The sequence below is a fragment of the Fundulus heteroclitus genome, chromosome 4 (genome assembly GCF_011125445.2).
Source record: "Fundulus heteroclitus isolate FHET01 chromosome 4, MU-UCD_Fhet_4.1, whole genome shotgun sequence".
NCBI lineage: Eukaryota > Metazoa > Chordata > Actinopteri > Cyprinodontiformes > Fundulidae > Fundulus > Fundulus heteroclitus.
Window position 1 is genome coordinate 27,791,317 of NC_046364.1, and position 26,633 is coordinate 27,817,949.

The window sequence follows — 26,633 nt, forward strand, 5'->3', positions numbered from 1 at the left end:
TCCTATAATCATATCTGTTAATGATTCATCCATTCCCTCTACTGAACGATCATTAATCATATCCAAGCCTTTAACTGTACTGTCAGGTATGCAGTTCTCTGCAGTGGATGTGTGGTGTGTTCTCACCTCTCTCCAGCAGGGTGCGACAGGTGGAGGCCAGCTGTAGGTGTTTCCTATTCACACCTATTAGGAGGAACCTTGGAGACGGATGGAAGGCGTCAGAGCATTAGCTCACCCTGAGCGATAGCTAGCCAGATCCAAGCTCAAAGTTATGAAGGTTTCATACAAAGTCCTTCTGGTTCCTAGTTCTCCTCAGCTAAACCTCCTTGTTTTTCCTCTCAATTTTCCAGAAGATCACTCACTCTAGAATCTGTTCCAAGTCCCTGGCACTCATGTTGACTGCTGCTGCTCCAGCCTCGCTGGGGTCCTTGGCTTCCATCACAACCTGGCCTACCCTCCAACGTGTTGTTCCGTCAAGCCTCCAACCACACTTCCACCCAGGCCCCCAGCACTGACCATCACCTACCTCATCACCTCCGGCTCACCACAGACTACCCTCTGCGTAAACCAGCCTCTGCCGCACCATCTTGCCTTCCCGCTTGTTGCCAGTGCTCAATTCTTTCTATTCTATTTCCCCACAGTCTGACCTGATACAACCCAATTGGCCTGTTCCCAATCCCACTTTCTCTCCTCCCATATATCCAAACCTTCAATAAACCTTTTATCACTACACTGTTGTCTCATGATTGTTTGTTGCTTCTGGGTCGATCCTGGAAAGTGTAAACGTGACACGTACCTTCTCTTAAACGTGTTCTAGTCAGCTCTTGAAAAAAATGTACCTATAGTCACTCTGTCACATTTGTCACCAAAGACTTTTTGAAAATACACATAACATGAAAATTGTCACTACAAAATGTATCTTTATCCAAAACTTTGCATTCTGCTATTTTAGCTAAAGCTGGAGTAGCAAATCCTAGATCAAGGCATGAATGTGTAGGACTGCTATTATTCAAGAATATTAAATTTCCTCTATCTATAAAATCCTTCAATCACTATATCATTAGAATCTTGGTCTTGACTTCCCACAGTGGGCTGTGGGCATTAAAATCACCAACCTGAAGAGCATGACCCCCTGTTTTATTAATGAACTCCTCAAGCCCTGTCAACACAAGGAGTTTACAGAGGTTAACTTGTAACTATTTACTACACACCTTTTACCGTCAGTGGTCCACACCTCAATAATGAAACATTCAATTGACAGCACAATTTGTATTGTAGACCTGTTTTTATAAATGTGGCACATCCACCTGCAGGCCTATTGATGATGTCCTTGTGAAGGCAGACATACTCTGGAATGGAGAAATCAAGGCACAGTTCCAACCATGTTTCCTGCAAACATAAGGTCCAGTTTAACTTCAACTCCTGACTTCTACATTCTACTGCAGGACACAGACCATAATAATATAAATAAGAAATTAACATCAATGTTGTCAAAGTCCCACTCTTCTATATGATGACCTTTCTCTGTCTCTCTCTCCACATTTCCAGTCTGAGGCGTTGCAGGCCCCAAACCAGACAACCCTAACAATCTTACAGAGGCTTCAGACACAAATTGTATGACGTGAGACCTTGATTGTTCGTCACGGGTCCCATAAAGTACATCCACAATAAAAGCAAGAAAAAACCTCTGTATATACAAGAACGTCTTAGTTGGAGTTACTGGACAGTGGGCTGCTGCCCCCTGTTGACACACGCAATGAGGGGTTTTCAGTACTTGATGTATCAATCTTTCTTTCCACCCTTTTCAAGGCTTCAGCATAAGAGACCCGTTGATGTTGTTTGACTTCCTGCTCTTGTTTAGCTTTTATAAACTGGTGACAATCCGTCAAAGAGGCCATATTACTGCCTCCACAATTGCAACATTTAGGAGCAAGTACAGTACAAGACACAATGTCTGTGATGTTCTTGGCACTGGCGCTGATTTTTCTACACTCTGCACACCTGTTCCTCTCTGCCCTGCTCACAATTATCCTTTACTGGCTTCAGCTGTTTTCCCCTCCATATAAGCCCCGTTCAAATCAGCTTCCAGTGCCAGATCGTCTCATAGCTTGCTAGCGAGTACCTTCCAGCGTTTTTCCCTGTTCTGTCTGCTAACCCGTACCTGACCTGTTCTGCCTTGACCACCGAGAGTGCCTAACCCCTTATCTGATTCTGTCTGCCCACGTCTGGAAACCTGACCCGGCCCGTCCCTGAATTTCTGCATCTGCCTTCGCCTTGGATTTCTTGCCTGTGAACCTGACCTGTCTGACCGTGAGTTTTTCGAATCTGCCTAACCCCTGACGTCTGTGTATCTGCTAGTTTTTTGGACCTTGGATTGGACCTGGACCTGCCTTCTGGATTTCCCCTCTTGTACCTCTGCCTGGATTTGGCTCACTGGACTTTGCCCCACAGACCATCACCCGTCAAAGACCCCAGTGGACAGTCAGCCGCTCAACGGCTCAAACCCCCGCAAGCCCCTTCCTGCCGAGCCGGTCCCCAAGCTCACAAACCCTCTAACAGGTTAGTGTTTCAGATTACCTCTTTTCCCTTTTTCCTCCCTGACTGATCACTAACCTGTTGTCTCCGTCTCAGGGGGTTACCGGCTCGAGAGCTACCCGCGCGCTCCACGCGCAGCGCATGCACAGTCAAAATAAAGCCTGTTACCAACCACTGACCTGTGCTGTGTCGAATCTTGGGTCCTACGTTATCGTTCGTTACAATGTCATGATCTCCACCACTTTTGGCACATTGCCTGCCTCCGTTACAGGAGGCGGCTACATATAGAACCAAGATATAGACTCGCGTCTCCATTCATCATCAGTGGAAATGTAAGATCCATAACAGATAAAGTGGAGGAATGGGATACTCTAATAAAACAGCAGAAACTATATAGAGAGGCTAGTTTGCTGATGCTAACTGAGACCTTGCTAACAGAGCAAATCCCAGACACCAGTGTTAACATCAATGGCTTCCATCTGGTCAGAGCTGACAGAACGAGGGACAGTGGTAAGAAGCGAGGAGGGGGTGTGGCCATGTTTGTTAATAACAGATGGTGTAGCTCAGAACATGTTAAAATTAAAGTGACACTAAGGATACAGAGCTGTTAACCATTGGACTGAGGCCTAACGTGTTTACCCGAAAATTTCTCACATGTGATCGTGATATCATATGTATGACCCCCATATCCGCAATCGAGGCAGCCTGTGACGTCGTCCACACCATCATGACCAGAATGCAAACAAAACATCCCCAAGCTCTTTTTCTAAACTTAGGGGACTTTAACCATGCATCCATGTCCTCCACCCCACTCACCTTTCATCATGTTATCTGCAAAACTAGAAACAATAAAAAATACTGGAGTTAGTGTATATAAGTTGCAAAGAGCCATATAGTTAATCATCCATCCCACTCCTGTGGGGCTCAGATCACAATTTAGTATACCCCAGCCTGTGTACAAACCCCTTGTGCACAGTGAACCAGTTGTGATACAGTAAAGAAATAGTCTGAGGAGGGCAAAGAAGCCCTGAGAGACTGCTTCAGCTCCACTGTGTGGAATGAACTTTGCTTTCCTCATGGGGAGGACATAGACGGAATAACAGAATCCATCAATCTTTGCTGAGGGAAAAGAGAAGGGCTTTCCGGTCAGGAAATAAAGAAGAGCTGAGAGATGTACAGCAAAAAACTGATTAGGAAGGTCAGAGAAGGAATAAACAGCTACAGGAAGAGAATGGAGGTGCAGGATAAAATCAGGGAGGTTTGGAAAAGCCTGAAAACAATTTCAAGTCACAAAGAGAACATCCAGGCTGCCGGGGACTTGAGATAGGTGAGTGAGCTGAATCAGCACATTCTGAGGTTTGACCAACCAGCCCCCAACCATTATCTGTTATCATGTAAACACCCTCACCCTGGACAACTGCGTTCTTTCGGTTCTCAACTCTCATCAACCCCCTCCGCTTCAGATGACTACACAAATGAATCCCTTTCCACTACTTTGCCCTTTTCAGTGCTCCAAGAGAGGAACATTCTGCGAAAGACCAGAGTGAGAAAGGCTGCAAGAATGGATGGCATCAGCTCCAAGCTCCTGGAACGCTGGGCAGATCAGCTATGGCATCATGGGGCACATCTTCATCAGAAGCAAAGAAAAATACTACAGTGCTATGGAAAACCTCCTGTGTGGTACCAGTGCCTAAAACTGCACACTCCAGAGACCTCAACAGCTACAGGTCGGTAGCACTAACATCACACCCTGATGAAGACCAGCACATCTGACTGAATCAACCACTTTGTGCCAGTAGGTTAACAGCACTAAAACCTCTGCCCAGGACAATTCTATTTTTTTGTCTTTTTTTTTTAAACTATATATATACATAACTGGAGAAATGCCAAGGGCTCAGGGAACAGGGAAGAACTCAATAGAGCCTGGAAGGTGAAGACCGCAGTAGTGCCCATGGTCATTGGAGCCCTCAGGGCAGTAACCTCCACTCTGGAGAAGTGTCTACAATAGATAGCTGGAGAAACATCAAACATCTCAGTCCAGAAGAGTGCAATGTTAGGAACTAAACTAGCTAAGATCCTAAGAAGAACCCTGAAGCTCCCAAGCTTCTGGTAGGACCCGAGCTTGAGAAATAGAGAGCCACCCACCCTGCTCAGGAGAATAAGGGGTGCGTAACTATGTAGCTTTTTTTCCATTATTCACTGGGTTTAGCCACTCTATCCGAGAATCCCTCTCAAACATCTGATTCTCTCTCTCCGCCCCTAGGAGGCAGTAATAGAGCTTTATAACTGTTTGCAAACCGCCACCTACCGCCGAAGAAGAAAATAAACGCACGAAGAAGAAATCTTTGTTCTGGCGGTAGTGTGTGTGACACCGAAACAGACACGTTTTGATTCATTTGGTCAAGGAAACTAGTTGAAGTTAAAAGCGTGGCTTTATTTCCGCCATGGTGAAGTTATCTGCGGAGCTGATAGAGCAGGCTGCTCAGTACACCAACCCGGTGAGAGACCGGGAGCTGGATTTACGAGGTAACTAAAACCGGTTCCTGCACGGCAGCTTCAGGCCTCGTTGCTTTTAACTCGGTTCCATCAGCGCACATTAGCCCGTGGAGGAACCCTGTCAGCGGGGTAGAACCTCGGCTCCAACACGGCCTGTTGACCAACTGCCTTACTTTACGGCGATGCTAGTAGCTGATTAATGATGCTGGGCTAATCCGTGGAAGCTAACCTGCTAACTGCTGGGGAAGATTCTCAGATGCTAACGCTAACTTGGTAGGAAGTTAAAGTTGGCAGAGCTAATCCACCATCAGGAGAGTTTCTGTAATTTCCAGCATGGCTTTGTATGCTAAAAGAAAAAGCTGGAGGCCTGATGTGTTTGCGTGAAAAACTGTATTATTGTGCTTTTTTTAATGAACCGTGTGTTAAAAGTCTATTTCCTGTGATTTACCTTTTTAAAGGCTATAAAATCCCAGTCCTGGAAAACCTCGGAGCCACTCTGGACCAGTTTGACACCATCGATTTCTCTGACAACGAAGTGAGGAAACTGGACGGCTTCCCTTTGCTCAGAAGGCTGAAAACATTGCTGATGAACAACAACAGAATCTGGTAGGTTAGCTTGGCCTAGACTCTGCCGAACTCTTAGTTTCTAAATGCATTCTTGCACAAATGCCCTTTGCACAATCAAATTCTGTGCATACAAATGGTTTTAAAAATACTCACCTGTACACTGTGACTTCTCCTGCATTGTCTACGTTTGAATTGTTCACTTTTAAATCACTGCTGCACCTTATACTGTAATTTGATTTCTACTGCAATTTACAAGCAGTATGCAACAAAGTATCGTTCTGTAAGCACTCTGTGCATACACAATGACAAATAAAGTTGTCTAAGTCTCAAATCCTACCTGATAGTCAAATAACTTTATCCTCAGAGGCGAATGTTGAGCCATCCATGGAAATGAGCCAAAGAGGTGGTCAGAGGAAAGCGGTGGCATGATGAGCGGCTCTGTGGTGTTGATCAGGCAGAGGCCAGAGCATCCAAGCCACGTTCACAGTTCATAGATGTGTTCGGCCCATTAGTGTCATAGTAAGAGGCTAACTGATGCTGGGCTGTTTACGTCTGGTACCAAGGTGTAAAACAGGCACAGTCACTGCCTGACCTGGGTGTTAAATATTCTCTGTGCATGGAAAACGGCGAACTCTCCCGCTGAGACATTGTGACTGAAGCCACGGTCAGTCTCTAGAGATCAGGTGATGGAGACATTTTCACGCCACCAAGGTGCACCGTGTTTCCAGATTCGCTTGGTCAAAAGCACAGCTTGTGAAGGAGAGCGACTCTGGTACGGATGAAAAGAGCAATGTCATTTTCTGGCTCAGCTTGTTAGGTGCACAGGTGGAGCAGTGGGTCGATGTTGGGACTGCTGGGTATCTGAACATTTCCGCTTTATTTCATGCTGTAAAGAGTAGACCTGATACGGTATGTTGGATGAATGAGACACCCTCTGGGTTATGTGGCCTTCGCTCTCTGTTTTCACTGTCAGATGCTCAGGTTGTGAGACCACCCCTTATGCCCTCTGGTGTTTTTCAGGATGTGCCAGTTCCTTACTGGTCATTGTGTTTTTGGTACAAAAGCTAGATATTTATTTAGATAATCTGCTGAAAGTGAGTTGCTGCTGCCAGTTACGGGCTCTGCCATGGTGACCGAGCCTGACGGAGGGTCTCAGTGTGGTGCCGGATATCAGGGATCTGTCTCGGCCTCTTGTCTACCAGTGAGGGCAGGACGCTGCTGGTCATCAAGGCTGAAAGGCCTTTACATGAGCTGCGCTTGTCATCACCAAAGGATCGTGTTGCGGCGGGTTGTTTGTGTTGCTAATCATGCCGTGTGTTCCTCCAGTCGGATCGGGGAGAACCTGGAGCAGTCCCTGCCGAGTCTCAGAGAGCTGGTGCTCACAAACAACAGCATCCAGGAGCTGGTGAGTAACTTTTTCTGAAAGGCTCCCTCTGTGCTGTTTGTCAGGGGGAACAAAGCTTATAATATGCTGGGGGAAACCCTGACTTAAGTTTATTTTGGGTAATAGGAATAAAGGAAAAATGCAAATTAGCAAATAATACTATTCTTTTAAATTTTCAGCTAAAAGGTTCTAGAATTAAAGTGTTAAAAACTCAGCCCTTTGTGGTAGACTTAACATCAATACAGTGCAGCTGCCTCTGTAGAGAAAATGATCACAAACAAAAATGCGTAAAGTTTCACTTGCATGTTGATTATTGTTTTTTTTAGATTACAAAGCTTAATTCTGTTCACATAAAACGGAACCCTTCTAGTGTACTTAAGGGCTAAATTAAACTCTTTGGTTTTTTTTAGTCCACAAATGGACAATAAAATAATTACACATTCATCACAAAGGTAAATGGCTAATTTTAGATTCAGGCTTAATAAATACTTCCTTTTTAAACTATTGTTGTCTATGTTTAATAAAATAGAAATACCTTTACTGTCCCACAGTGGGGAAATTTGGGTGTGACAGTGGCAAAGCAGGTAGGCCTAGACACCAGACTTATACACAAGATTAATTAATATGATTTAAAGTTAAACTGTACAGCAGCAGAGAGAGAAGTTCTATGCAATTAATAATAAATAAGGCATATTCAGAGAGAAATTAAGTGTTCACGTTAAAAATGTAAGAAAATTGATTTACAGGACGATGTAATACTTTAGTCAAACTGCAAAAAACCTGTTTGCGTGCACCAATGTGAATGCGCGGCCGGCCCGGCTACGTAAACAAGAGATTGGAGAACAACACAGAGAGATGGTGTGTAACGTTTCATAGTCCATTCAAAAAGATCCTTTTAGTTCTTCAGAGAACAATTTTTTTTTTGTCCTTTCTATCTAAAATAATGGCTTATTGCTCCTTTTTAATTTAAATGTTAATCTAATGGTGTGTTCGGACCGACCACGGCGGATTTACACGTTATCCCTATGAAAATGTCGCGGTGAAGCGGCCAGCAGTGACATCTGCGCAGTTAGAGCGGTGCGGTTGCAGCGGCCCAGACCCAAACTAGGCGGCCCACTCCTCCTTCCAGGCCTCACACTCCCGATGGCGATCTGTTTTCACATAACGGTATGGCCCTCACGTGATTGGCCATGTTGACCAATCAAAACAAGTCCTGGCGAGAGAGGAAAGGTGGGCGCTGAGCAGTGAGTAGACGCGCTAATCTTCGGCAGCTGGAAGCTCAGTCGATACCTGGCAGCTCACTGCGCAGTTTTTCTGTTGACTCATGGGAAAATTTCATCCGGATTCTGCATATTATGTTTTAGAAATGAGGCCCTGAGCTCTTCAGCAGGTTACTTCCTGTTCAGGTGTCCTGGTTAGACGGACAGCCTGAATGGACTATGACAGTTTCCCATGGTGCCGCTCTCACAGCCTTATCCGGGATCGTTTGTCTAAATTAAGCAGGGCTGTAATAGGGCTGGACGATATAGAAAAGTTTATCGATTAAAAAAAAATGGATATTGATCGATATCGATAATTATTGAAAATATTTAAAACGAAAGTTACGACTGTAACTACGGTTCTATGAATCCCGGATGACCGCCAGAGGCGGTGCTTAAAGCACTGAATGATCACTCTTGCGCATGCACAGGTCGAGAATCTTATACCAACATAGTCACGTGTGACCCCCGGTGACTCCGGAGCCCATATAGTCACGTGACAGCGACAGCTCAGTCCCTTAATCTTCTCGCGAACAACACGATGATTCCGAGGGACCGAGCGCTCTGGCGGTCATCCGGGATTCATAGAACCGTAGTTACAGTCGTAACTTTCGTTCTATTTCATCCCTACTGACCGCCAGAGGCGGTGCTTAAAGCACTGGATGACGATTACCAACAGAGTCCTGAGGAATCACACATGGAAAAGAGAGGACCCCAGAAAAAAAACATGCCCACCTCACTGGGATGATGGTGGTCCTTGGGATAGGATCGCCTCCATTGGGTGAAGGGCAGCCAGGTTAACCCTGTAAAACCTAGCAAAGGTATTCGGGGATGACCAAGAGGCTGCTGCACAAATAGCCTCCAGAGAAACCCCAGTCATGGCAGCCCATGACACACTAATGCTCCTGGTGGAATGGCATCGTACACCAGCAGGGGGCTGTCGGCCCTGTAGAACGTAAGCTTGTTCTACCACGTCCACAATCCAACGTGCCAGACGCTGTTTAGAAAGGGCCTGCCCCTTGCGGGGCCCAGCATAGCAAACAAACAGACTATTAGACTGCCGGAGGGAAGCTGTGAGTCTGACATATGCCTCTAGTGCCCGAACAGGGCAGAGAGGCTCATCGGCCCCACCTGCATCAAGGTGAGCAAGCTGGAGGGGCACAGCATGGCTCGCAGTAGAGGCCACTTTGGGAAGAAAAGCAGCGTCAGGCCAGAGTGTGACGCCAGAACCAGCCGGGTTCCAGCGGCAACAGGACTCATGAACAGACAACGCATGGAGCTCACCCACCCGTTTTGCTGAAGCCATGGCGAGGAGAAAAGCTGTCTTTTTTGACACGCACTCAAGACTCGCCTCCGCCAATGGTTCAAATGGAGGAGATCGCAGGGCGGCGAGGACAAGGGAGAGGTCCCACACGGGCACAACAGGGCGTGTGGGAGGGCGCAAGCGACGGGCGCCTCTCAGAAACAAAGAAATATCTTTGTTATGGCCAACCGTTTCCCCACTCATCCCTGAATGCCAGCAAGAGATGGCAGCAACATAAACTTTCAGAGTGGAAGGAGACCGACCTTGGGAGAGCAGTCCTTGAAGGAAGGTCAAAATAACAGAAACAGGGCAGTGCACCGGGTCTTCGTGTCTTGCCTGACACCAGCTGCTAAAAACTTTCCACTTATGAGTGTACACCAGTCGTGTGGAAGGGGCCCTGGCATTAGTCATTGTATGCCCGATGTCTCCGTCATACTCAGAGAAGGACACGCCGGGCCCTGTAGCGGCCAAACCCAGAGATGGAGGCGACTGGGGTTGGGATGCAGGATCTGACCACCCAGTTGTGACAGGAGGTCCTTCCTGCGGGGAAGAGGCATCGGAGAGCTGCAACAGAGCCTGTGCAGCAGTGGAAACCAGGTCCTCCCCGGCCACCGGGGGGCTACCAGAACGACCTGATGCCCTTCCTGAAGGACCCTCAGGAGTGTTGGGCCTATCAGGGGAAGTGGCGGAAACGCATAGAGCAGCACCCTGGGCCAGTCGTGTGCCAGCGCATCCTGACCCAGGGGACTGGCACTGTCTGCCAGGGAGAACCACAGGGGGCAATGTGTTGTCTCCTTGGATGCGAACAGATCTACAGCCGCCCTTCCGTACCTCTGCCAAATGATCTCCACTACCTCCGGATGGAGCCTCCACTCCCCCGGTGGTGGGCGTCCCCGAGAGAGAATATCGGCCGGAACATTCTGGACCCCTGGAATGTGGGCTGCTCTGAGGCTGGTGAAAAGAGGGGCCGCCCAAGACAAGAGCTTCTGGGTCAGCCTCAGCAGGGCTATCGACCGTGTTCCCCCCTGATGGTTGATATGAAACACCACCGAAGTATTGTCCGACCGCACCAGGACATGCCTGTGGCGCAGGCCTGGGAGGAAGTGTTGCAACGCCCGCCGCACAGCCTCTAGCTCCAGGACGTTGATGTGCTGCCGCTTTTCCTGCGGAGACCATGTCCCTCGGGCAATCTGCCGCTGCCACGACGCCCCCCACCCTGTGGTGGATGCGTCGGTAGAGACGACCTCCCGTCGAGACGGCAGAGAGCCCAGTGGAACCCCCCGGGTCATAAATGCTGCATCCCGCCACTGAGCCAGTGACGCGAGGCAATAAGAGGACACCCGCAGCCTCTTGCGGCGGTGCGGCGTAAGAGAAGGGTCCAGCCTCTGGCTGTTGAGCCACATTTGCAGTGGTCGCAGAGACAGCAGCCCCAGGGGTGTTACCGCAGCAGCCGCAGTCAGCATGCCCAATAGACGAAGATAGAGAATAAAGGGGGGTGCATGGCCGGGCAGAAAAGCGGGGCAGCATCTGCAGAATGCTCTCGACACGCTGAGGCGATGGTCGAGCAGTCATGGTTAAGGAGTCCATCGTGATGCCGAGAAACGTGACCACCTGAGATGGAACCAAGTTGCTCTTCTGCCAGTTCACATGAAGACCCAACAGCTCTATATGATCGAGCAGCGTGCGTGTGTCTGCAGCGGCTTGAGCTTCTGTGGGCGCACAGATGAGCCAGTCGTCCAAGTAGGGCAGGATCTTCAACCCCTTGGCCTGCAGAGGACACAGGGCCGCAGCTACGCACCGCGTGAACACACGTGGGGACTGGGAGAGGCCGAACGGAAGGACTCTGAACTGAAAATGCTTGCCCTGAAACGCAAAGAGGAGGAACTGCTGATGATGCGGTGCAATCGGGACATGAAAGTATGCGTCCTTCAAGTCGACCAAGGTGAACCAGTCGCCTGGGGAGACTGCCTGAAGCACATCCCTGACGCTCAACATGTGGAAGGGGATAGCCTTCAAGAAAACATTCAGACCTCTCAGGTCCAAAATTGGGCGGAGTCCGCCAGTCTTTTTTGGGACTAAAAAATATTTTGAGTAAAAGCCCCTGGATCCTGCAGGGGGTCGACAGGCAATATAGCACCCTTGGCCAGCAAGGCGCCTATCTCTTGGCTCAGAGTCTGAGCCATTTCCAGGCCGTGAATCACCGTCATCCTGACTCGACCAGGAACTGGGGGGCGGCGGCGGAACTGTAGCGCATAACCCCGGGTAATTGTAGACACCACCCACGGATCGGGAACGAGAGCGGCCCAACAACTGAGCTGGTCCGGGGTAAAGTGTCCCACCGCCAGCTCGGTGATGTCATTTCCGAGACCCCCTGCCCTTAAGAGGGCGGGAGGGCCGCCGAGGAAACTGTCCGGGTCGGGAAGCGACCCGAGCAGGTCCTGCAGTAGGCGCTGCAGTAGGTGCCGCAGCAGGTCGCGGCGGCCCCATGGGGGGTGTAGTCCGAGCAACATATGTGCGTGAAAGGGATGCCGAGGCACCCGCAGCAGGATGCCGCGATGGTCTGCGATGAAGGCCAGCCAACTGCTGCTTGGTACGGGAAGCCTGGGCCGACCGCTCCAAGGCTGCAAGTGCAGCAGAGCCAAACAACTCCCCCGGAACCACTGGAAGGCTCATCAGGGTCCGTCTACAGGCTTCAGTCAAAGGAGACTGAGCCAGCCACACTTGACGGCGTGCCTGAACCAGGGTGGACAGGACACGGCCGATTTCCCTTGACAAAAGGGCAAAGGCATGAAGCGATGCGTCCAACAGCCCCCGAGTGGGGGCGTCAATTGCAAAGCCTTCCAAGGAGGCTGAGAGACCTAGTAACAAATGAGACAACGAGTTACCAAGCCGCCCTAAACGAGACCCCGCATCATAGGCCCTGCACAGCAGGTCATCAGTCACCCGGCACTGAGGACGAGGACACCTGGCGTTAGCTCTCAAAGCCTCATCTGGCGCCACAATGAGGGATGCTATTGCGGGCTCAACAGAAGGCATATGGCCCAAGCCAAACTTGGGCGCATCTTGCATGGCCGCCAGAACCCTGCCATCAGAGGTCGGCCGTGAGAAGACCTTAGTGTCTGCCCAACAGGTATGAACCTCTTTAACATATTCGGCTGATGGGGGAACCATAAAGGACGACCTAGCAGGAGGACGTCGAAAGAACGCACTGGAAGTCACAGGTTGGTTCTGCGGAGCATCCAGCTGCAACCGGGCAAAAGCAGTTTTTAACGCACCCACTATAGAATCGTCCTCTTCCGACCGAGAATCGGAAGAGATATGCGAACCGGCATCCGACAGATGCGAGCCGGAGTCAAGCTGATCCTGAAAATCAGTACCCGATGCTGCTAGGGAAATAGCATCGTCCTCCAAGGCAGAGAGTCCTGAACCCATGCTCTGCACCGGGTCAGGGTCTTCAACCAAGCCCGCGCCACGTCCGTCCCTGAGGGACTCCAGCAGCGCTTTCATCTCCTTCAACTCAGAAGTAAGATGAGCCACCTGCCCAGATAAGCCCTCGGAATCCGTAGGGTTTCTCTTGGTCCTCTTCCGGGGGGGCCCCGCAGCCTCAGGAACCGTACGCTTCCTAGGCTGGCCGGTGCCCTGACAGTCAGCTAAGCGAGCATTACGCAGGGACAAGGGAAGAACAGAACAATTAGGGCAGGCCGCTTCAGTCAAGGCCTCCCTCAGGTGATCCGGTCCCAAACAAGAGGGACAGAGGTCATGCCCATCCTCTAACTGGAGAGGGGCCAAACAAGCTCTGCAGCACGGCACGTCCAACATCATGTGCTCGCAGGACTAGGTCAGGTCGAGCTGAAAACGCTACTCTTGACACTAGCAGACGAGCAAATAGGCCAGGAAACCCGGTCGAGCAGAACACGCCACCAGGGGTTCCCCAGCAGTGGAAAAGCTGCAAAGAGCACTGTGAGGGAAGCCGAACACGGCTGCTCACAATGAGAAGGCGAGCCCGAAAACGGCCGCAATTAACTTAATAGGCAAGCTCGGGAACGGCTGCCCGGTAAATGAAGGAGGCAAGCTCGGGAACGGCTGCCCGGTAAATAAATGAGGCAAGCTCGGGAACGGCTGCCCCGTAAATAAGGGAGGCAAGCTCGGGAACGGCTGCCCGGCAAATAAAGGAGGCAAGCTCGGGAACGGCTGCCCGGCAAATAAAGGAGGCAAGCCCGAAAACGGCTGCACGGTAAATGAAGGAGGCAAGCCCGAAAACGGCTGCCCGGTAAACGGAGGAGGCAAGCCCGAAAACGGCTGCACGGTAAATGAAGGAGGCAAGCCCGAAAACGGCTGCACGGTAAACGGAGGAGGCAAGCCCGAAAACGGCTGCACGGTAAACGGAGGAGGCAAGCCCGAAAACGGCTGCACGGTAAACGGAGGAGGCAAGCCCGAAAACGGCTGCACGGTAAATGAAGGAGGCAAGCCCGAAAACGGCTGCACGGTAATGAGACGCAAGCTCAATCAGTATATGTAAGCCAACACGGCTGCAATTTGCCAAGATAAAGGCAAGCCGCAAAAACGGCTGTAGAGTAAATAAGAAACGCACGCCCGAAAGCGGGAGCGATTAACAAAATATGCACCAACCAAAAACCAAACGGCAAGCAACAGGTTGGTCGGAGTCGCCAAAAAGGCAAAGGAAATCGACGCAGGGAGCGAACGCGTCCCGCTTCCCGTCGAATAAAGGAAAACAACTTACCAATTGAAGAAAGAGTTGTAATAAGAATAGCTTGCGCAGCCTCTGGAGGGCGAGAAAATCCTCGCAGCCCCGACCGTAGTCTCGAGGCTACCAGCGACAAGCAACAATCAGTGACTTACCACCTGCACAACCTGCATGCGAGAAGATTGAAAGGGACTGAGCTGTCGCTGTCACGTGACTATATGGGCTCCGGAGTCACCGGGGGTCACACGTGACTATGTTGGTATAAGATTCTCGACCTGTGCATGCGCAAGAGTGATCATTCAGTGCTTTAAGCACCGCCTCTGGCGGTCAGTAGGGATGAAATAGAACCATATGTTATGTGCAACTCTGCCTGGATATTTTATGATATTGCTAAATGATTTAATTTTAATAAAGAACACAAACACAGAATTCCAATTAAATCTTTATTTAACCAACTTTTTTAACCATAACAGAATTTTTTTTTAAAAGAAAAATAACTTAAGAGACCGGAGTTATGTTATTAAATACTGACAAAGAACTAAAGTGACCAGTAAAATGACCAAAATAAATATACCAATACCATTTTATCACAAAGAAGGGAGCCCAGTTTAGCTGCTATACCTGCTTTGTTTTGGAAGAAGCAGAAGATTCCTAAGAAGACGACGCGTTGTCGTGCGGGGCTGACACAGCTCGCGCTGCTGTTGGAGTGAGCGGTTTACGTGATGAAACAAGTTGGTTGCGTTACCAGACTGTGTTGTGGTTTGAGAGGGCGGCGCTTTGTGACGGCGTGCCTGGGTCCGCCATTACGATTGGTCGAGAGGAAGTAGTGACTGTAGCATCAACTAATATGATAGGCTGAAAGGAAGGAAGGAAAACTCTATCAAAGTTTTATCGACCCTATTTTTCCTATCGCGCCACACCTCTATCGATCGATATATATTGTTATTGAATTATCGTCCAGCCCTAGGCTGTAAAACTAAAATGTATGTGTGTTCATGTCTTGACTGACTAGCTACTGTAAAACAGCTGCGTGCTCTCTGTATGTTTGTCCCCTTTTCTCCACAGGGAGACTTGGACCCGCTGGCCTCAGTGAAGACGCTAACCCTTCTCAGGTATTACTTTACTAACGGATGTGACCCCTGGCCACCAGCTGGTGATCGACACGCAGACTTATGTCACAATCCTCTCTGTCTTTTGCAGCTTGTTAAAGAACCCGGTGACAAACAAGAAGCATTACAGGCTCTACGTCATCAACAAAATCCCACAGATCCGTGTGCTCGATTTTCAGAAAGTAAAGCTCAAGGTAAGTTCTGGCACGTCCGAACGCTGCTGATGTTGCTAATAAATCTGACCCTGAACATTTCTCCTTACAACGTGTGTTGCTCCAGGAGCGGCAGGAGGCAGAGAAAATGTTCAGAGGCAAACGAGGCGTTCAGCTCGCAAAGGACATGGCCAGGCGATCAAAAACGTGAGTTTAGAGTGTGGGTGGGTTCTGTCTTTCCATCCTGTTCAGTAGACTAGGAGTGGTGAAGCACGCAGTGTGCAGCCTGTCCCAGTCACAGATACAGGCCAGGAGACGGTGGTCTAAAGAGGCCTGTTCCTTTCAGATTCACTCCTGGAGTGGCGGCGCAGCCTGAGAAGAGGAGGACGGGTCCATCTCAAGCTGATGTGGAAGCCATCAAGGTCAGTTTGTCCAACGGGACGTCTGGGCGGTCTGGGCACGTGTGGGATTTGATTCAGGCACTTCCCATAAGCTTTGAAAATAAACGAGTGTGAGTTTGCTCTCAGATTTACTCCGATTTAAGACCTCTGTGTAAAGTTGCAGCCATACACTCTCAGCTGCTCTCTGGCTTTTCTAGATTCCATATTTAAAGTGTAGAAACAGTAATACTGAGAGCAAACCTTTGTGTTGACACTTAGACTGGGGCTCATAAGATTCTTAACTAAACCTTTAATTTCACTGTTTTAATAATGTGCGTTATGTGTTCACACCTGCCTACAAAGCCTTTGCCTCCATCACCTGTTCAGTTATCGCCACTGACAATCAGCTAAATGATTTCTAAAATCCAACCAAATGAGGAATGAGAGGAAAACCAAAGCAGGGCCGAAGCACCCCAGATATTTACCGAAAACCAGAAGCCGAGTTTGCATTTTTGTGCAGAGAACTTGCAGAATGACTTGGAGTGGCTGTAGTCTGGCCAAATGAGCTGAGCTTTGTGTGAACGTTTGTATTCCAGCATGCCATCGCCAACGCCTCATCGCTGGCGGAGGTGGAGAGGTTGAAGGGGATGCTGCAGGCCGGACAGATCCCAGGACGAGATCCCAGACAAGGTCAGTGTTGATTGGCCAGTGTTTGATTCTTCTGAACCAGTCAGGGAGGGTGTTTGGCCATTTTTGGTTCCTAATGTGTGTTATCAATCTGAAGAGGCAACGTTGCTCACTCATCCTACTTTTAGAATGGCCAAATCATTGGCGAAAAGTAGTTTTCATAAATGACTTTTTAAAACCATGTAAAGCATATCATATAGCATAGCTACTGTATAATTGCACGCTTATTTTAATCATAATTACAATTTAAAATGAGTTTAAATATCATGAAATGTTAAAATTGACTTTATTTTGAAAATAATAAATAATAATAATAATAATAAATACTGCGAAGCTGCTAGTGTTGAAGCTGCTGTGCGCTGCTCTCGGTAATGAAGGAAAACTAGAAACAACAGTCTAGTGTGGCCTAACAATTATTAGGGTTCCAAGCCCGCAGCGCAGGCGAACGGCTATGCCGTTCGTCTGCTCTGTGAGCAGAGAACCCTATTGTTTTTCTCGTGTTTTTAAATTATTTATTATTATTATTATTATTATTATTATTACGGAATTAAAACGCGTTGTGGAGCCCACGCGGATTTGTAACGAATCAAATGGATCAGGTATCTAAGTGCAGAACGTGCGCCCCTACTCAAACCCAGAAATTCAGACCCCTCAACAACTAGGGGGCGCTATAATAAAGGACAACGCGTTTACGCCTGTAACCACCAAACTACTGGTCCTACACTCAAAAACTTGATGGCACTTTGTTTATTGGAGGATTCTGCAAAATAAAGTGAATTGGCACACCCTTTGTTTCCCAGCTAGTTTTCGCGCTACATGGCTACAAAGCTTAAACCTTTCTAGTTAAACTCCTCCTACATATTTTGTGCAATCTGCGCAAAACTCCATATATAACCATGTAATGGACAAATAAAAAAAGTTAACGCGGCAGATTTTTGAATTTTGACTTTTTCGAAAAGTAACGCTAAAATAAGTGATTGCTAGCTAGCTAGCTCTAAATGTAATTGCTGATTATTCTAAAACCATAACAGATTTTGACATGTCCTTCATAACACATAGTCCAAATAAGATTTTGCACATGTGACCCGCGTTTGAGAATCATCCATCAATAGGGGGCGCTGTGATGTCAAGAAATCTACTACGCAAGAATGGCTTATCCGATTTTTTCAAAACCTTTTTCATCCCCTTCCAGTAATAGCCCTTAACTAAAGTCTTAAATATGTTAATGATTGAAACAAGTGGGCGGGGCCTATTTCCAAAAGTGTGAAAAAAACCTTTAAAACTTCAAAAAATTACTAAAAATCAATTTTGTGGTGTAACGATCTCAGATTTTCAGGATGCATTCCTTGAATAAGGTGTAACAATTCTCTCACTGCATGTATCAAGGTTTTTCAAAGTTGCACACTCTGATTTTTTAAAAGTTTGTAAAATGGAGAAATCAATGTATTTTCCACAAATATTGTTCAATCCCAATACAAATGGCCACTATTTGTAAAGCACATTCAGACTAAATGTTTACTTCAGTTTGGGAAAAATCCAGCTGATTTTAAACTATTTCAAAGACTTTGAAATTCACACGTGCAAGACTATAAAGGCTAATATTTTTTTTTCTCTGAAACGCTTTTTTAATGGGCGTTTAAAAAAATCACATAGTTAGATAAAGCACTCTTTGAGATCCATGAATATTTTCAGAATTTTAGAGCAAACCGTTGATTTTTAACAAATTTATAAAGTTTGTGATCAGTTCACATCTCTCATCAACCAGAGCTCTCCCATCCAGATCTGTGAACAGGACGGCCATTATGCCCATATTTGGGCACATCACCGGAAGTGACGTCACATCCCGTGGTTTTTTCTAAGCGGAGCAGAGACTTGAAGAGAGAGGATAGCTTTTAAGGTTTTCTAAAGAAAACATAATTTAAAAAAATTAATTGAATATAAAAAAGATCAAGCAGAAGCAAGGAAAGTTATTTAGAAGGCAAAGAAGACAAAATGGAGAGATTTTTGTGATTCAATAGGCAGAACAACTTCTATAGCTGAGGTATGGGGAATGATTAAGAAAATGAAGGGAAATAGATCAGAGAGAACATATCCAGTTCTAAAACATGAAGAAGGAACAGCATTAACAAATGAATAAAAAGTAGAAGTAATGGCAAGAACATTTGCAAAGATCCATAGTTCAGATATGGATCAGACTTATTCGAAAAGTAACGCTATAATATAATATGGATAGATAGATAGATAGATAGACTTAGAGAGAATTAGAAAACTTTATTTGTCATTTTGTATGCACAGAGTGCGTACAGAACGAAATTCTGTTGCATACAGCTTGTAAATTGCTGTAAAATAAATTACAGTATAAGGTGCAGCAGTGATTTGAAGTAAACAATTGAAATGCAAACAAATCAGGAGAAGTCACAGTGTACAGGTGTGTATTTTTAAAAAACATTTATATATGCAGAATTGATTGTGCAGAGGGCAACTTGTGCAAGAATACAGCTTGTAAATTACAGTGAATTTAAATTACAGTATAAGGTGCAGCAGTGATTTAAAAGTAAACAATTGAAGTGTAAACAATGCATGAGAAAGTCACAGTGTACAGGTAAGGATTTTTAAAACCATTTGTATGTACTGAATTGATTGTGCAAAGGGCATTTGTGCGAGAATGCATTTAGAAACTGAGAGTTCGACAGCATTTGTAATGCTAGTTGGAGATGCAATGATGCAAAATGAGCAAATATGCGAATGTTGTGCAAAGTTTATGGGTTATAGTTATAGATAGCAGTGACATGCATTCAGGGGAGGCAATCATGGAAAGAAAGAAAATATAGAATAATGATAACAATATATATTGTGATTCACTCAGTCATTTGTAATAATAATTGTTTTTTTAATCTAATTTCCTTATTTTTTTATGATATTCTCTTTAAAGTCGAAGACTTTTGGCTATTTTAAACGTAAATCCTTGGTGGTGCTTGATAGTGAAGCGCCACCAAGCCAGCGATCTTGGTCTCCCCATGGATTGCGCAATCCCATGTTAACTGCGCTGACTTCCATTCCGTGAATGCATCTTCCTGTCTCTAGATCATAAATTCAATTGTTCAAACACTGATGAACTGATTTTCCACAATTTAATATATGTGGATTACGAATTCTGTTTTGGTCATTAAACTATGTGTTTTCGTGTGCTGCTGGGCGATCATAAAAGCCAAAGAGCTGGTTGTAGGTGAGGCCGGCAGTTCCTTGGCCTCTAGGCAGGGGGGCGCTCAAGGGGCACCGCTCTTATCCCAAAATAGTAGAGTCAAAGCAAGTTATGGATGTGTTATTAGCGAGTTTTGCTAAACAAGTAAAGCACTAAAAAGACTCTAAACATACAGCTGGAACAGGACTGATGAAGGAAGGCTTTCCTCCCTGGCAGTGAGCTCCACTGAGACTGAGAAACTTTTAAAACTGAAGAAGATAAAAAGAACTTTTACCGGAAAGTGACTGATATTTTTGTTCAGAAAGAGTGCAGCTGGACTTCATTTCTAAGTAGAAGTAAGACAGCAATAATTATTCATGTTTTGTTTTTGTAATGAAATGTGCGTAATGTAGGTTAGTTTTTGAATGTGTTACAAATGTAGAAATCCATCATAACTCATAAACTGCTACCAATCAAATGACAAATAATTTAGTTTTATTTATTTTTTAAACAAATAATCAATATTTTTTCCATGTCTCTTGGTTAATTGATTTGGCTCAACCAGTCCCCTTCAGCACTTTGCAATGAGTCTACTCTGTAGAGTGTATATATTTGTAAATCTGACTGATGACGTCAGTGCTTCACCAGCTATAAACCCTACCGCACGTCACTGATAGATAGATATATCTATCAACATCTGCATACCTTGATTCAAATGAAACGATTTTAGTCTTATTTAACACTACAAGCTACAAGGATAAGAAGAGAATATCTTGGTTGAACTTAGAATAAAAAGGTATAAGTTACGGGAAACATGTAATTCATATATTATGAGTTGTCATGAAAAGGAGTAATAGCATTAATGGTTTAAAGGGTCACTGTAAATGAAGAACATTCATTATATATATATATATATCTATATCTATCTATCTATCTATCTATCTATCTATCTATCTATATATATATATATATATATATATATATATATATATATATATATATATATATATATATATATATGGGGAACAGTTCATGGTGGGGGTTTGAGGGTCTCTGTTCAATTCAATTCAATTCAATTCAATTTAATTTTATAGCGCCAAATCATGAAACATGTCATCTCAAGGGCACTTTACAAAGTCAAGTTCAATCATATTATTTGTTGATGCTATGGGTTGGGGACATGCAGCGCTGATGCTATGGGCTGGGGACATGCAGCGCTGGGATGAAATGTCCTTAATGGAGGAAAGAGGAGCCCCTATGATCCCTTCTGCTGTCCCCACCACTCTCATTTTCCACCAGTCGGAGGTGCTGCCGCCTCCAAACCACACAGAGAGACAGCTGGTTAGAATGCTCTCTATGGTACTTCTGTAGAAGGTTGTGAGAATGTGCGGGGACAGGTGGGCTCTCCTCATCCTCTGCAGGAAGTACAAGCGCTTATGTGCCCTCTTTACCAGTGACGTGGTGTTCACAGACCAGGTGAGGTTGACCGTGATGTGCACCCCGAGGAACTAACCAGCTAACCACCTCCACAGCTGAGCTGTTGATGAGTTTATGTCATCTGCGAACTTCATGATGTGATTGGGTGTGAACCTGGGGGTGCAGTCGTGTGTCATCAGAGTAAACAGCAAGGGGCTCCGGATGCAGCCCTGAGGGGAGCCCGTGCTGATGGGTGATGACATCAGAGGTGGTCTGTCAGACCCCGGACCGACAGTGCTCAGGAGGTGAGGAAGTGGTGAAGGGGTGTGCTGAAGCCCAGATGTTCCAGTTTTTCCACCAGATGCTGTGGGATTGAATGCTGAAGTCCAGGAACATGCTCAAAGGGGGCGGTGCGTGGGCTTGGAACCCGTTAATAACTGCTTGCAGTTCTAGTTTCTATTGTCGACTAATCTATCAATAATTTTTTTCCATTAGTTGACTAATCAGGACTTTTTTTTTGGGTCTGATTTCCATCATACAAAAAAAGTTTTTGACTCACCTGCTCTTGTCTACACACCTTCGAACGCCTCTTTATTGCCTCTTGTTGTCACCTCTCCTTTATTAACTTTATAAATAATCTTTCATAATTTTAAATTTAACTGACTTGGTTAATTTTTAATATTTCTATCAAAGTAGATTTTTGACTATAAAAATATTTTTAAAACAATCTTCTGACCTTCACTCTTTTAACGTTGCTTAGTGTTTAAAAATATTTTAAACTGTGGCCCAGTGTAAAAAAGGGGAGCATATTAACATGTTTGCAGTCAGGCTTGTTCTCGTTAATTAGGCAATATTCCGAGCATCAATATTAAAAATTATTCATTTCAAAATAAACTCCAGCGTTCTCGTCACACATTAAAGTTAAATAAAATGATCCCGTCCTTTGGCTTCACTTTAATCTCAACCTGTATTCTTAGTGATAAATGAACACTGAAATGAACCCAATAATAGCTGTTAGATCTCATCTGATTGAATTGTCACCGTAGATTCAAAACAGTCATCCTCCATGACTGAGGAGCTTGATCACCGAGAACGGGCATTTCACACCTAAGTCACATTTTGACAAACCAAGCAGATATTTCGGCTTTAAACAGCCACATTTTCACCTAAAATCAATCTAAAAGTAAATTTTGTATCAAATAAAGTGTAATTTACCAAACTTTACCAACTGCAGTGCCTTCTTCATTCGGCCAATACTGCATTGAGCTGCAGTCATGTGACTGAGGCTATACTGCCCTCTGCTGCAACCTTAGTGAACTGCTTGGGATTTCAACTACATTCAAAGTGAAACTTTGAGACCGCAGCAATGTTGATATATTTTAAACAACACGTCGATGCGGAAGTTTTTGCAGTAAAAGATTTTTCATTGTTGACATTGTCGATAACGTTGACTAATTGTTGCAGCCCTAGTGCTGCCATAGTGTCTCTCTCACTATATTTTGGGACTTTTCAGACTGCTCTAGCAGCTTTTATTAAAAAAGCGAGTAGAAACTAGTCTTTTCTCTTTGTTTTTGGCAATTTAGCGACTTTGCGTGAAAGCAGCAATCTGTCTACAGTTACTGTCTCAAGACAGCGACTAGAGCTGTGGTATATCCCCCTATACCCTCAGCTCTGTCTCACAGGCAGAGGCAGCTGCCTCGTCCTGAAAGCCCTGCATGCAGTCAGAGCAAAGAGAGCAGAGAGGAGACCTGCTCTGTTTTCACAGTGCAAATGTATAACGCATGCGCAAAGCCAGTGATTCCACCCTGGATAACAAAGCAGGATATAAGTATAATAAATCTTTTTTTATCTGAAACTGTTGCACTAAAATAATTACCTGATTACCGCACAGCTTGAGTCACTTTATTCACCTCGTTTAATGGGTGGTTCTGATTACAATCCTTTCTGGTAAAATTAGACGTACATAGTGTGAACTCAGGCAATGTATACAGACAAAGACATTTTAGTAACAGTGATTATATATATTACATACATACATACATGGCAGTCAAAAGTAGCCGGTCAGCGGTGGCAAATCGGCGTCTATAGCAGGTCTTGCCCCCGCCTACATTTCCCCGATTATACATCCCAGAAATCCCCTTTGCATCTGTCTCCACTGAGAGCAACATTAACGAGTGATTTGGTTCCTTGTTCCAACCGAGATGCTACTTTTCCGATCAAAACACAGACCGGTGTTATTCCAAAAAGTGCTTGCCTGCCGAGATATGTATCCCCTGTCGCGGGAACGCGCCTCGCTCTGTACAACTGAATATCGACGAAGAAAACAGATTAAAATGTGACCAACGCAGTTACTTGTTCTTAAATTAATGATATCAAAACGTTTTATTAAACCTCTTGTGGGGGGAAAACTGTTATTTGGTAGATTCGTTTACAAAATTACTGGTGTTATGAACAACATTAAATCCAAAGTTTTTATCCGAGGAACGGCTGATTTATTTGTTGTTGTCTACTGTCATTCACACACAACAATAAACCGTGAGAACCGACGTGAGTTTTGAAACTGCAAAGCTTTAAGTGGAAGATCAAACGTGCATCTACACAGACCAGTGTGATGCATTCGAAAGTGTCAGAAAGCTATGGTGCATTCAGGAGCATGGGACATTTCAAACTTACAAGGAAAGAGGAATAAAACGGAATAGAACTTAACTCATACAATAATGTATTTATCCAGAAACAGCGTGGGCTTTCTTACAATGCTGAATGCTCTATAATAGTATTTCTATTTTTTGATTATGCACATCTGTTAGCTTTTTATTCTGAAAAATCTATAATATTACATATAATATTACAGCAGCAAATTATCAAAGTTTTCAGGGGATGCATTTTGTGTTCGTCTCTAGAATCCTCGCCGAATATATGATATTGTGTATGTGATGAGTGCAAGTGAAATTAAAATGGGATAAGAGATTTCCAAAGAGCGATTTGACTGAAATAAATTCAACATGTAAATTCAATTTCAAATTCCAACCCTGTATTTTTATCATAAAAATTTGACTTTGTTCGTGAAGAAATGTTACCATCGTTTTTAGAACAGAACTGTGAATAATAATAATAAGATGAATAGACCTCACCTAATCTGATCTGTTTTATGTGGTGCTAGTAATTCAAATTAAACTAATTTTATGCAAATGGAGATTACCTTACCTTGTTAAAACATGATGATAACATCATGTGAAAAAATAATGTTTTAAGAATAATGATAAAAAAGAAATGTTTTTGAAGAATTGATCATTCACATTTTTTGCCTTTTATTGAATTTGAAACATGCACTCTGACTCTATTGTTTAAATAATCACCTGTCTTGAAAGCTTCCAAAATATATCAGGGAGAGTCTATTTTTCAAAACTCTCCCCTCCGGGGCTCGGGCACCGGCATAAGTGCGCCCTCCTACATGATAGTGTGTGGCCTGCTACTGTAAAAAAAGTTAGCTTTTTTTTTCACACTTTATTTCCATTTATTGTTGACACACGTTTGCAAAATCGGACAAACTGATTAAAGTCTGTGTAGAAATGTACTTAGACTTTAATGCTGTTTTGATTTGTTAAAGTCTCTGTGTTTGAACAATGAGTGATTAGAAATGTGTAGTAGAATGTAAAGAACCTCTGGAACACAGCTGTATTTACTAAAAGTATCTTTCCAAGCTTCCCAATCCTCTGACATTTTAAAGGTAATGGTCCTAAAGGGCGAGCTCACATCCATACAGGACTCACAAGACAAACCTGATTCCCTGGAGATCTCAGACAAGGCTAAATCAGCACTAGCTTGGTTCCCATCACTGTTGTACTCTGAATTCAACCTCCTGTGACACCTTGATAGAGCCGCATGCTGGCATTACATCAGCGAAGAACTGAGTCCACTGGGAACAAGAACTGAAGAACTCTTGTTCCCAGCCCCAATAAAACCGGCAGACATTTAAGAGCGGCAGGATCTAGATATGTGAAGTCTTGCTTTTCTGTGTGATGACAGATGAACTCATGCGTCTTCGTTTTTTTAAATCAGATCCCAGTGGCATGGAGGAGGAAGAAGAGGAAGACTATGATGGTGCAGAGACGCATATGGAGGAAGGTTACGGAGATGGCGTAAATAACGGGGACCAGGGAGAGGAAGAAGATATGGAGGATGAGCCTCATGAAAATGGCTCCTGAATCAGTTTTTTTTTTTTTCTCCTTACCTTTCTTGTTGCACATCAGTGCTGTTTTATTTTGTACATTGACTCTCATTAAACAGATTTCTTGTACTCCTCTGAGTGAGGCAATATTCTTTTGTCTAATAAAGTCTCAGTTTATTTTTCTTCTGTAACCATTGCTGCATTCCTTGACTTCAGCAACATTATCTGACCATTTACTGAGACTTGGGGTCCAAAAGGCTGAAAACCGAACCACTACTGCAGAGCTCTTGGTGTGGGTTCTATGTAGGAATTACACACACTGGATGATTAGACTTCAGGAATAGAAATAAAAAACCTAACTAAAGTGTAAATGCTTCCTGTCTAAGTAGCCATGTTCTCTGTGTGAATCCCACACTGCTGCTGCTAATCAGGAGCAGAGGAAGCGCTGTGCTTGTTTTGCTCCATGTCTCCCCCCCCCCCAAAAAAAATAAAAAAAACACAAGTGAAGGTGAACAGATGTTCATACCAAGACAGCTGGCTGCTAAATGCATGATGTCCAAACATAAACTGGTTTTCCTGCGTTTTGTGCTCAATAGAATAGATTTGAATTGGATGTATTTTGGATTTGTGGCCGATTAATCAGAATAGCTACACCACTGAGTCATGTGAAGACAGTTGTTTGATTGGGAGAACTAAACGTCCATAAAAAAGTGGAGACTATCTGACGCGTCTCCTCTCCTGTGTGGGAGCAGCTGCTCCAGGGAGGTCAACATGGTCTGTCCAACCCAGATCATACCCTGAACTTAAATGGAAGATTTCAGATGCCATAAGCAACCCGTACTGTCCTCTGTGGACGTGGTCAAAAGACATTACTAATGAGCTAATTCATATTCATGTGTCGAATCAGACAGGAATGTTTATGTACAGAACAAAAAAGTAAAAAATACAGCCTCAGCCCTCTCATTTAGTGCTCTGCAAAGTTATTCATACACCTTGAACGTTTCCCATTGTAGTGTCCGTATCATTTGAGATATTCCCCGCATGAATCATGATAAAACTATTCACATTCATAAATCAAGCGGAGCACTATGGCAAAAGCAGTACTGCTCCACTTGTGAAAGTCAAATCTGATGAGCTCTTTTTGGCATTAAGACAATTCTTATTGTCACATTGCCAGACAGGACACTGAAAAATAAATTATATATATATATATATATTTTTTTTAATAATGATAATGCATTTAGCCACCGTGCCGGACTAAATTGTTCGGCGGGCCGGAACCGGTTGATAG

At 45.0% G+C, this 26,633-nt stretch overlaps 1 protein-coding gene across 1 annotated transcript; it reads left to right on the forward strand.

Moving 5' to 3' along the window:
• The first annotated feature begins 4,842 nt into the window (after positions 1-4,842).
• On the forward strand, positions 4,843-25,480 carry snrpa1 (small nuclear ribonucleoprotein polypeptide A'). Its single transcript, XM_012861665.3, has 9 exons — positions 4,843-5,061; positions 5,490-5,637; positions 6,925-7,003; positions 15,315-15,361; positions 15,450-15,552; positions 15,638-15,717; positions 15,857-15,932; positions 16,487-16,580; positions 25,234-25,480. The coding sequence occupies exons 1-9, from the start codon at positions 4,980-4,982 to the stop codon at positions 25,377-25,379; spliced, it is 855 nt and encodes a 284-aa protein (XP_012717119.1). The 5' UTR covers positions 4,843-4,979; the 3' UTR covers positions 25,380-25,480.
• The last annotated feature ends 1,153 nt before the right edge of the window (positions 25,481-26,633 follow it).